At 40.9% G+C, this 13289-nt stretch overlaps 1 protein-coding gene across 4 annotated transcripts in view; it reads right to left on the reverse strand.

Moving 5' to 3' along the window:
- Positions 1–13289, reverse strand: part of LOC140495980 (zinc finger MYM-type protein 3-like) — a 141481-nt gene that overhangs the window by 15873 nt on the left and 112319 nt on the right. For all 4 annotated transcript variants that reach the window (XM_072595358.1, XM_072595359.1, XM_072595355.1 and 1 more), the window contains 3 exons: positions 12681–12832; positions 3346–3460; positions 852–1112 (listed from right to left, as the gene is read on the reverse strand). In XM_072595358.1, the coding sequence (XP_072451459.1) occupies positions 852–1112; positions 3346–3460; positions 12681–12832 (528 nt within the window). The remainder of the gene's footprint in view (positions 1–851; positions 1113–3345; positions 3461–12680; positions 12833–13289) is intronic.

A 13289-nucleotide genomic window follows, 5' to 3' on the forward strand; every position in this document is an offset into this window, starting at 1 on the left:
GGAGCTATGTACATGGACACCAAGATTTCTCTGTTCATTTACACTATCAAAAATCCTACTATTAGCCCAGTAATCTACATTCATGTTACTCCTTCCAAAGTGAATCACCTCACACTTTTTGGCGTTAAACTCCATTTGTCACCTCTCTGCAGCTTATCTATGTCCCTCTGTAACCTGCAACATTCTTAAGCACTATCCATAACTCCACTGACCTTAGTATCATCCACAAGTTTACTAATCCCATCCTTCTACACCCTCATCCAGGTCACTTATAAAAATGACAAACAGCAGTGGCCCCAAAACAGATCCTTGAGGTACACCACTCTTAAGTGAACTCCACGATGAACATTTCCCATCGATCACCACCCTCTGTCTTCTTTCAGCTAGCCAATTTCTGATCCAAACTGCTAAATCACCCTCAATCCCATGCCTCCGTATTTTGTGCAACAGCCTATCATGAGGAACCTTATCAAATGCCTTATTGAAATCCATATACATATCAACTGCTTGGCCCTCATCCATCTGTTTGGTCACCTTCTCAAAAGAACTCAACAAGGTTTGAGAGGCACAACCTACCCTTCACAAAACAGTGTTGACTTTACAAAAGCTTTGATTCTGTATGGTTTTATAGAAAGCAAACATACTTGCTCTGATTGTCACATTACCATGAAGGCCAGTCACTTTCTCAACATGTGGGCTACAACAAGCAAATCCAAACTTGGACGAATGGTAGTTGAGAAATCAACTGGGAGCAAAACTGGAGTTATACTCATTTTATATGATTTACATCCCCTAGTTGTTCCTCCTTTCATCTATCCCTGCAAGATAAAGCATATTTTATAAACACTTACTTTGATCCCTTCCTTTTTTATAATTAGCAGGCATGTAGTATCGAATGCTGACAAGCTTTGTGGTTCCTCTGGGTGTTGTGCACTTTCTGGACTGCCGAACAACATTAGTGAAGGACAGACGCATGTGCTCTTCGACACACTTCAGTCCAAAATACTTGGTGTTAAAGAACATGAGTGTGTTTAGGAGAACAAAGGGCGAGTATACTCCAAGTTGCTTACATTCCCAGAGATGCTCTTCCTCCACCCGGGAGAATATCAAACCTAGAGAAGAAACAATGTCACAATATTAACAAATGTGCTTGGAACACAATATGACAAAACAGTGACAATATGAAGTCACCGTTTTTAAGTACAGGAGACATTAATATGTCAGATCTTTAAAATGATACTTTTGTATGGGATTGTATTCATAAGTCAGGCATTCATAAATTGGGGACCCTCTTTCATCTGTAATGTAATAAAATAACAGGACACATGAAGAGAAGGACACAAGTGAGACAAATGATATCTTTAAAGAAAGAGAAAAGATTCATCAGCTTAGTCCTTCTCCATTACAAGAGGATGAACACTCAGTAAATGAGATTCTCGCATTCAATGGCATTTTTAAAACATCAGGAAGACATTAACTTATACAGTCATAGAGATGTAAAGCACGGAAACAGACCGTTCGGTCCAACCCATCCATGCTGACCAGGTATCCCAACCCAATCTAGTCCCACCTGCCAACACCCGGACCATATCCCTCCAAACCCTTCCTATTCATACAGCCATCCAAATACCTTTTAAATGTTGCAATTGTACTAGCCAGGGAAAACAGCCCCAGCCTGTTCAGCCTCTCCCTATAGCTCAAACACTCCAACCCGAGCAACATTCTTGCAACTCTTTCCTGAACCCTTTCAATCCGGATGGCAACTTTCACAACATCTTTCCGATATGAAGGAGACGAGAATTGCACACAATATTCCAACAGTGGTCTAGCCAATATCCTGTACAGCCGCAACATGACCTTCCAACTGCTGTACTCAATACTCTGACCAATAAAGGAAAGCATACCAAACGCCTTCTTCATTATCCTATCTACCTGCGACTCCACTTTCAAGGAGCTACCAACCTGCACTCCAAGGTCTCTTTGTTCAAAAACACTCTCTAGGACCTTACCATTAAGTGTATTAAGTCCTGCTAAGATTTGCTTTTCCAAAATGCAGCACCTCGCATTTATCTGAATTAAACTCCATTTGCCACTTCTCAGCCCATTGGTCCACCTGATCAAGATCCCGTTATAATCTGAGGTAACCTTCTTTGCTGTCCACTACACTTCCAATTTTAGTGTCATCTGCAAACTTATGCTCACAATCAAATCATTTATATAAATGACGAACAGTAGTGGACCCAGCACCGATCCTTGTGGTCACAGGCCTCCAGACTGAAAAACAACCCCCCACCACCACTTGTTAGGTAAAATCAAGGAATAAATTATGTATTTAATATTCCAGCTGAAAAAGGAAACACGTAAAAAACTACACAGACATAAATAGCAACAGAGAGAAGAACATTATTCATAAATGAAATACAAACAAATTGCTGGAAAATACACAGAACTGGCAGTATCTGTGGAATGAGAAACATGGTTAACATTCCAGGTCTGTGACCTTTTATCAAAACATTATTCACATGCACACTTAGAAAATGCATCAGATAACAGAAATCAAATTTTAAAAAAATATGGAAATAAATAGCAAGTCACTAAATATTTGAAACTAATCCCTGGAATTCTCAACCCCAAAGAACAGTAGAATCTGAATGACTGAATCTACTCAAATGTGCCCAGGGTAACACAGTGGTGGTGTCACTAAACTAGGAATCTTCAAGCCAGACAATTGGTCTGGGGAGGAAAGTTCAAATCCAATTACAGCATCCGGTGGAATTTTAAGTCTGGAATTTAAAAACAGCAAATCTGAGAAATGAAACAATTCTTGATTGTCTTTAAAAACCCATCTAGTTCATTAATGCCCCTTTTGGTGCAGAAAATAAGCCATTTCACTTGGTCTGGCCAACATAAATTAGGTAACTGTCCTCTGATATGACCAAAAAAACCAATTAGATCATGGACAATTGAGAATGGGCAACAAGCCCATGAGCCTTATGGTGGCTCTCGCATCCCAGGAAAGAAAAAAAGCCCAAAGTCATGTGTTAAGCAGGAGTGGAATTAAGGCCACAATCAAATCAGCCATAATCATACCTGAACAGCAGAGTAGAACACGATGAGACAAATGGACTAATCCTACTTTATTATTTTGATTACGTGTGCTCTAACTACAGCAGTTACTGATTTAACTAAGGTTCATCGGGAAGTATGTACTTTCAATTATTGCCATAGCTTAAATAAAACTACTGTCATTTTGAAGGCACTTCTGGTTATTGGTTATTCTCTACCAAGATAGGCATAGATGCAGATGGATAAACATACGAAAGATAGAAAATCCAAAGAACTTACCATTTGGAAGCAAACTTGGTTGCCAACCTTGTAGCATTTTATTCAACTCTTGGACAAAGGTAAGGTAATAAAGATCAGTGAATATGTTGACCATTCGGTTGTTTTCAAGCAAGAACTAAAACAAAACAAAATCAGAAATAGCAACATAAGAAATGAAGTAAACATGACAGGCTACTCTTTCCAATGCTGCGCTGTTGCAAGGAAAGCACCAAGTAGAAAGCCAGCAACTCTGATTTAGTGAGTGGCAGAGGAAAGAAAGAAATAGTTGTCTCCAGTCCCAGAGGACTAAGTTATGGGGAAATGTATAATATTATGCCCCTGCTTAAACAATTTCAATAAACAGTGACAGAAATGGAAGACAATACCGTTGATATTTCCCATCAGGTCTGTTGAAAAAAGAAGGTAATTTGATACATTAGTCCATAAGCAAATTTTAATCAAGTTCTTTTATCCAAGAATCTCAATAAAATCGTACAGCATGGGTGGCCATTCAGTCAACTGCCAGTTTTGAAAGAGCTATCCAACATGTCCCATTCTCCTACTGTTCCTACATCCCTGCAAATTCTTTTTATAGTATCTAACCAAGTAGTATGAATCAAAACACACACAGTTGAGTCATGTCCATATATGAAAATAATAATATCCATTTTTCTTTTAAAATCAAACTCTGTTTAAGGAAGCAGATCCTGGACAGCTGACTACATTAACTGCTAGAAAATGAGGAGTGAATATCAAAATGCAATGATTATAGGCTTGATTCCCATTCTCTTCAGTTCCCAATGGTAGAATCTCCCAATGGCATTCAGAAACAAATTGGTGAAGACAGTTTTCTCACTGCTTGAATATTACTACTGAAAGCTAGTGAGTTGATATAAAAAAAAACTTATCCTTTTCTTGCTTTAGGTACAAAAGCCAAAAGTGGGAGGATGAAGGTTGGAAAATGGAATAGTCAAACAAACAGACAAAAACTTGAAATTAGCTTCAACATGACATTCTTAGAAAACTGAAGAACAAAAAGCATTTTTCAGTGGAATCTTCAGAATTAATCAAGAACGTCTGAACAGTCTCAATCTGATCCCACGACTGGGAGACAGACTTGAAACATTAATGTGACTTTGACAGTCATTCCTGCACTGGTAGTTGAGATTATTCCCATTGATCCCAGTTGCAAGTTAAGATAATAATGCGGCAGAGAAATCCCATATCGATTAGCAATAAGAAATTTACCAGTACTTTTTATTGCCTGGCACCAATAAGCTGCAAGGATTTGGAAAAGTTAATTTCAGAATTGCCTAAAAGACAGCTCAAGTTTGAGCTTTTGCAATGAGGTCAACTATGCCTCAGAAAATGACACTCTCTGCAGGGTTAAATGGTGAATTCAAACTTGTTAAACCATAATTCTTGCTTATATGCTCAGTTGAGATCATAACACCTTGACTGTTCTTTCAAACTTAAAAGGCAAGTGAGTAACCAAATAAAAACGGAAGCATTAGCTATGGCCAGTTGACTCAACTGCAAGTGGATCCTTCCAGTCTGTATGGTTCAGTGCCATCAGACACAATGCACTGACCTAGTGCTGCACTGGCAAACCAATTACTGGATTTAGAGATGGGCTTATGTGGGTGAAACTGGAAGCAGGCAGTTACTGTGACAATGGGTATATAGGGTTGAGGCAGCTCTGGATAAATAATGTTGTCAGATTGAACCCCCCAGTTCAGTCCCAACTGAGACAAATAGCAGGAAAGGAGATGGAGACAGTGGTGACAGTAGAGTTTATGATGGGGTCAAAAGACAACGGTTTCAGTTCTCTCAAATTAAATGGAATAAAAAAAAAATGCAGCTCATCCAGCAGTATTGACAACACAGTAAAATCCAACTCAAAGACATCCAAGCTTTTGTTTTTGCAAGCTTTATAGGTATACATCATGTAACCTTAATAGCCACAACAAAATTTAAATCAGATACCCATTTGTGAATATCTCTGGCTGCTATCATTAACAAGTCTAAATTTAAAGGTTAGCCAAGCTCTTTCCACACCAGACACAAAATTGAAAATATATAATGGCCACCGGGACAGACTTTCATGAACTAACAAACAAAAGTTCAATTAACTTTTTTTTTCTCTGATGATAAACTGAGTTGCTTTGGATAGGAAGCACTGAAGTGCCAACAATGTTAAAAATTGCAATTTATCAATGCTTTAGGCTTGTCAAGTATTTGTACATAAATCTCAACAATAAGTAGTCTGAGCTCTGATTTGTTTTAGAAATTTTCACCCCTTTTTTCTGAATAAAATTGCTTACAATTCCAAAATAACAGCTGCATTCAGAAGAGAAAAACAAAGGCTTGACCTCACCTGACCTAAGAGCTGGCGATGTTTCCTTTTGGTGAGAATCAGAAACTCCTTCCCACAAGAAAGTATTTGTAAAGGAAAATGCAGTCATGTGTTCTGCACATTTTAATAGCGCACAGCATTTGTCAAGGCAGAGAAAATGCACATCATGTGCACTGTCGGGTTTTGGGAGAAAAACATGCACCGAATACAAATACAGGAAAGCAAGCTGCAGATTCGTCAATACTCAAAAATAAAATAATAATTTAACAGAACTGTTGTGAATTTCCAGAATGTGCATCTTATTTCTTTCTCAATGAAACTGGTTAGATTCCCTCTGATTTATATTATATTTCATTTTAAAAGTTACTGCATTTTTAGCATTTTCCCTTGGATACCACTACATGCCTGACATTGGCAGTGCCTCTTCACACTGCCGAGACCTTCACCATTTCATCAGAGGGCGATTGCTCGAGAAAGTGTTTGGAAACCAGATTTCAGGACTTTGGCAATGTTACTCACAGGCTGGGTATTATGTACTTTGAAGTGCCACGAAGACCACTGATCGTACTGCACACACCACCTCAGTCGCAATCCAGCAAGAACAAAGGCTGAGGCCACTGCCTCCAGCCTCGAAGAATGCCAGTTCAAGTATCGCCAGACGTGATCACAGTCAGAAATCATAACTGGGCTAAATAATTTACAGACTTTTAAAGTCAAGTTTGGATACAATATTTTTTGAGCACAATCAAGACCGTGATTGGTTAAAGATCAAAAACATCTGATAACCGTTCACATCAGAAACACAAACTTCACAAAAGCTTTAACTGATTTATTAGCAAATGTTCTTGGATCATATTTTTTATTTCCTTCAGGAAACAAAATCTGCTATCCTCACTTGGTCTGGCCGGCATAAGACTCCAGACCTACAGCAATGTGGTTGACACTCAATTGCCCCTTGAATGGCTTAGCAAGCCATGCAGTCATACCATTCGCTACAAAGTCTCAAAAGAAACGAAACCAGACGGAGCACCAGGCATTGATTTAGGCACTGGAAAAGACAATGGCAGAAACAGCCCTGTCGACACTGCAGGCTCCCCCTCACTAACACCTGGGGACTAGTGGCAAAATTGGGAGACCTATCCCACAGACTAGTCAAGCAACAGCCTGACATAGTCATACACATGGAATCATACACCACTATCACTATTCCTGGATAGGTCCTGTCTCACCGGCAGAGCAGACTCCAGCAGAGGTGGCAGCACACTGGTATATAGTCGAGAGGCAGTTGCTATGGGGGTCCTCAACGTTGACTCAGGAACCCATGAAGTCTCATGGCTTCAGATTAAACAAGAGCCAGAAAATCTCCTGCTGACTACCCCGTACTGTCTTCCCTCAGCTGATGAATCAGTACTCCTCCATGTTGGACAACACTTGGAGGAAGCACTGAGGATGGCAAGGGCACAAAATGTACTCTGGGTGGAGGATTTCAATGCCCACCACCAAGAGTGACTTGGTAGCGATACTACTGATGGAGCTGGTCGGGTCCTAAAGGACATAACTGCTAGACTGGGTCTGCAGCAGGTCGTGAGGGAACCAACAAAAGAGAAAAACATACTTGACCTCATCCTTACCAATCTGCCAGCTGCAGATGCATCTGTTCATGACTGTATCTGGAAGAACAACTACTGCGCAGTCCTTGTGGAGACCAAGTCCCACCTTCACAATAAGAATAATCTCCATCCTGTTTTATGGTCCTGTCACCGTGCTTAATGGGACAGACTGCGAACAGATCCAGCAACTCACAACTGAGTATCCATAAGGCACTGTGAGCCATCAACAGCAGCAGAACTGTACTTCAGCACAATCTGCAACCTCATGGCCCAGCACATGCTCCTTTTAACCATTACCATCAAGTCAGGGGATCAACTCTGGTTCAGTGGAGAGTGCAGGACGGCATGCCAGGAACAGCAGTCAAACCTAAAAAATGAGGTGTCAACCTGGTGGAGCCACCAAACAAGACTACATGTATGCCAAACAACATAAGCAGCAAGTGATGGACAGGGCTAAGTGATCCTACAAACAACAGATTAGATCTAAGCTCTGCAGTCCTGCCACACTATAAATGATAGTGAATGATTAAATAACTCACTGGAAGCAGTGGCTCCACAAATATCCCTATCCTCAATAATGGAAGAGCCCAACACAAGCATTCAAGACAAGGCTGAAGTTTTTGCACCAATCTGCAGCTAGAAATGCCAAGTGGATGATCACCTTCGCCTTCTCCAGCATTACAAATCTTCATTCGATTCGATTCACTCCATGTGATAGCGAGGCTAAATACTGCACAGGCTATAGGCCCTGACAACATTGCTGCAAGACTTATGAAGACTTGTCCTCCAGGACTTGCCACTCACTTAGCCAAGCAGTTGCAGTATTGACCTGACAATGTGGAAAATTGAACAAGTATGTCCTGTACATAAAAAGCAGGACAAATCCAACCCGGCCAATTACCACCCCATTAGTCTACTCTTATCAGTAATGCGATGAAAGGTGTCACCAATCGTTCTATCAAGCAGTACCTGCTCAGCAATAACCTGCTCAGTGATGCCCAGTTTGGGTTTTGCCAGGGCCACTCAGCTCCTGACTTCATTACATCATTGGTTCAAACATAAATAAAAGAGCTGAATTCCAGAGATGAGTGACAGCTCTTAACATCAAGGTTGCATTTGACTGAATGTGTCATTACGGAGCCCTGTCAAAACTGGAATCAATGGGTTATCAGCGGGCAAACTCTCTGGTGGTTACAGTCAGACCCGACACAAAGGAAGCTGGTGGAGATTGCTGGTGGTTGATCATATCAGTTCCAGAATATCTCTGTAGGAGTTCGTCAGGGTAGTGTCCTCGGCCCAACCATCTTCAGCTGTTTCACCAATGACCTTCACCATGACAATGAAATCTTAAGGTCAGAAGTGGGGTTGTCCGTCAATGATTACACAATGTTCAGCACCATTCACAACTCCTCAGATACTGAAGCAGTCAGTGTCCGAATACAAGATCTGGACAATATCCATGCTCAGGCTGACAAGTGGCAAGTAACAGATGCACCACACAAATGCCAGGCTATGACCACTACCAACAGGAGACAACCTAACCAACCACTCCTTGACATTTAATGGGGTTAACACCACTGAATCCCCCACTATCATCCTGGGAATTATCACCGATTAGAAACTCAACTGGATTCACCGCATAAAGGCAGTGACTACCACAGCAGGCCAAAGGCTAGGAATACTGCAGCGAGTAAATCACCTCCTGACTCCCCAAAACCTGTTCACCATTTACAGGCACAAGCCAGGAGTGTGATGGAATACTCCCCACTTGCCTGGATGAGTACAGTCCCAACAACACTCAAGAAGCTTGACATCATCCAGGACAAATTGCTTGATTGGCATTACGTCCACAGGCATCCACTCCATCCACCACCGATGCACAAGATGCATTGCAGAAATTCACTAAAGATCCTCAGACAGCATCTTCCAAACCTATGACCACTTCCATCTCGTAGGACAAGGGCAGCAGATATATGGTTTAAGTTCCTCTCCAAGCCACTTACCATCTTGACTTGGGAATATATTGCCATTCCTAATGGCTTTTTGGGTCAACCCACAGCAGGTGGACTGCAGCAGTTCAAGAACTTAGCTCACCACCACCTGGTCACCAAGGACAGACAATAAATTCTAGCCAGCAACCCTACAAAAAGAATAAATAATACCATAAATCCACCAATCCACAGCTGACAATTAGCTGGTTAGCAAACCTTTACACCACAGCATACATATGTCAGTTTTCTACCATTTTGTGTTCACTTGTCCCGAGAAAGTGGTATTCAACTTACTATTTCTTGGAGAGGTATTAAGAACCAATTGCAAAGATTAAAAGGATTTTTTTCAAATGCAGTTTTCATAAATACCCAGCACTGAAAGATTAAGTGAGCAGACTCAAAGACTCTGCACTTCGAGATGTATTCATTTATGTAACCATTGTTCTGTCCTGTTGTGATATTGGGGCAGAGGAATACTTGAAATCTAAGCTTGGGTAAGACAAGCACTTACACTAACTCAAGTGTTCTCATGGTCCACACATCTGTCAATCTCAATCTTAAAACACTTGTGGTCATTCAGCCATCTACTAAAATGTCACTGGTCCAAATTTTCAAACTACAAAATTACTGCTCAGTGGTTAGCACTGCTGCCTCACAGCGCCAGGAGCCTGGGTTCGATTCCCGCCTCAGGCAACTGCTGTGCGGAGTTTGCACATTCTCCCATTGTCTGCATGGGTTTCCTCCGGGTGCTCCGGTTTCCTCCCACAGTCCAAAGATGTATAGGTCAGGTGAATTGGCCTTGCCAAATAGCCCATAGTGTTAGGCGTGTATATATTAGTGAGGGGTATATATAGGGAGGGGGAATGGGTCTGGGTGGGTTACTCTTCGGAGGGTCGGTGTGGACTTGTTGAGCCAAAGGGCCTGTTTCCATACTGTAGGGAATCTAATCTAATCTACTGGAGTACAAGTTAATAGATGCCTCTGCAAAAGCTAAAGGAAGTGTTGCAGTAATACCTATTTACGTTCCACTGAAAAGGGAGCAAGTTATGTGAAAAACATTCTAAAAAAAAGCAATGCATCAAGGCTCATATTTGTAACATAGTCACCCTTCTATTGTGGGATAAAAACTTTATTAATCTCCTTTTTGGCTCAAGTGCCCAAGTTATAAACTCATGACTGTTCAATTTAAATTACATTTGATTAAGCTTGCACCAGCAAGTGGGCACTTGCTCCCTCCAGTGGAGAAAGACCAAAAAGCAGAATGAGAAAAGCAAAAAAGTCGATCTAAAAAAGGTTTCAAATTAGTATTACAACAGGGAAAAACACTTCCCACATTTCCTTTATGAAAACACTGAAAATCAATGAAGTAAATAACTGATTTTATTTTAGAAAATGAACCATGACTGGGTACTAAGACTTGAATCAGGACATTTCAATCTGCATACAAATATTCCAGTAATAAGCCAAACACCCCTCCATTATTACCACGGAGTTAACCATTCTTCCCTTAAAAATGTGCACAGCATAGTCAGACACTTCGCGAAAATCTGTGTTATTTTAATTTTTAAGCATCAAAGAATATTGTGTTACATATTTTTTGATGGAGAAAGGATTATTAAAGGACTGATGGCCATTTCACTTACCAACAAAGCACTCTGAATTACTGTCATGATCCCTTTCCTACCCTCGATTAGCAAAAACATTGTTACTCACTCAATTCATTTCTGCCATTCATCATTTTTTTTTAAACTGGACTTTAATTGTCTAACAACAATCACCTGTAGTAGTTAGGAGATGGATGCTGGAAGTCCGTGTTGATACAATGTACAGCTGGAACAGCACAGTACGTAAGACAGCACCGGAGGAGCAGGAAAGTCAACATTTCGGGTCAGGACTCTACATCAGGACTGTGGGGTGGGGAAGGTAGTTGGGATGGTGACGGTGGATTCAGATAGGGGGTTAAAGTGATTGGTCAGTGGGAAGGTTGGAGCAGATAGGTGAGAAGGAAGATGGACAAGTTAGGTCAGGTCAAGGAGTTGGGGAGGAGAAGGAGGGCTAGACATGAGATGAGGTTGTGGCTGGGGAGATTTGAAGCTGGTGAACTCTATGTAGAGCATGGGCTTTAAGCTCCTGAGGTGGGATATAAGGTGTATTGACTTGCAGTAGCCAACTCGCTGTACCTCCAGTGTTATCAGCCACAACCACATTCTCTTGAGTTAAGGCTAAATGTTGTAATGTAAAGACTATAGGATCTTTATTATTGTAGATGCAGTTACACTGAATAGCCTCTTTGCCTGAAATAATCTTGAGTAAGTTCACTGGAAAAACTGAGTAAACACTGCACTCAATTCACAGTTCTTCTGACCAATTGAGAGCATATTACTTATACAGATTAATTAACACAAAAATCAGTTTCATAGCACTGGAAGTGACCATGTAGCCTAGCATGTCGCAACTGACTAAAACGTATTCAGTTTAATGTCACTTCCCAGCATTAGTTGCACTGCCAAGTAGACTGACAAGTCCTTGTGAAACCCTTTGTCAATTCTTTTAATTCTGTGCAGCCTGGTTATTTGTCCATAAATATGAACAGAAATAAGTCCATGCTACCTCAACTTCTCATAATTACATAAACAGCATTTAAGCCTTATTCTGTCTTCTCTCTACCAAAGAAGTTAAGCCCAGCATGTCCAATCTTTACTCACAAAGAAACATTTTCTATTCTAGGCTAGGCTGTGGGAGGAAATGGGAAGACACAGCAGTAACCCATACAGCCACACATTTTCACACTGACAGTCACCCAAGAGTAGAATTGAACCCAGATCCCTGATGTTGCATGACAGCAGTCCAAACCACTGAGGTTTGGCAGCACGGGTGTTCTGGTTTCCTCCCACAGATATCATGCGCAGGTGAGGTGGATTGACTATGTTAAATTGTCCCATGATATGTAGGAATGTGTAGGCTAGGTGGATTAGCCATGGTAAATGTGGGGCTGTGGGGTTAGGGCAAGGGGCTGGGTAGGACATTCTTCAGGAGGGTCGGTGTGGACTCAATGGGCCGAATGGCCTCTGTGCACAGTAGGGATTCTAAATTCTAGTTGGGCTTTCCACAATGGGAACATAATTTTCCATTCATATCTAGGCTGAGGTCAATAAATATGCCTCCTTGACCATCTTACTAACTTGTCCTGATGCCTTCAGGAACATGCTTTTTTAAGTTCCCTTCATTTCTTCACAGCACAAAAGTGAATCTAAATTCCTTTGCTTCTTCCAACCACAAAATTACAGGACTTAGGCCAGTGACTGCCTTTAAAAGGTTGTGTGTAAGAAAAAGCTGGCATTCTGCCATTTCTGAATACACATACCAACAGCTCAAAGAAATGTGAATTTATAAACAAACCTGTTGAATTCCGAGACACAAGTAGTAAACACTATCCGGCTCGTAACGCTCCCCATTGGGCCTCTGCACTTCTTTAACAAATTGAGCCAGCCCGTAGTTTAGTTCTGCAGCAGTGCAGGATAAAATATCCTCTTTGATCCTCATCGGTTTAGCTAATAGGGAAGAACAAAAGCATATATTTTTAATAAAGTTGTTAAGATGATAATCCCCCATTTCTAACCATGAAGCAAGTTTTTGAATTCTTACTGGCAATTGCATCAAAATAATAAGGATATAATTTTCATAGAAAATGCATGGATTTTCAAAACTCAAGCTGCTGTCAAATCACCATTTATTCCCAGCTCAAAATGTATGTTAGAATTTCAAGAATTGCAAAAGGAAACTGGAATCAAGCTTCTTCGATTAGCATGTACGCAATGGCTCTTTTCAAAAGCACCAACTGCCAGTTATGAAATATCTCAGCTAAATTTCATTGTTTACCAGTTGAATTGAGTAACTCTCAAATCTCTCTGCTGTGGGTTGTTCACCTGTCAATTAAAACGGATCACAATTCAAACCAAAACTCACCTCGAGCTCACTTCAACATTAGAGGATTAGGCAACTTAAAGA

Source organism: Chiloscyllium punctatum, chromosome 25, assembly GCF_047496795.1.
Source record: "Chiloscyllium punctatum isolate Juve2018m chromosome 25, sChiPun1.3, whole genome shotgun sequence".
NCBI classification, from domain to species: domain Eukaryota; kingdom Metazoa; phylum Chordata; class Chondrichthyes; order Orectolobiformes; family Hemiscylliidae; genus Chiloscyllium; species Chiloscyllium punctatum.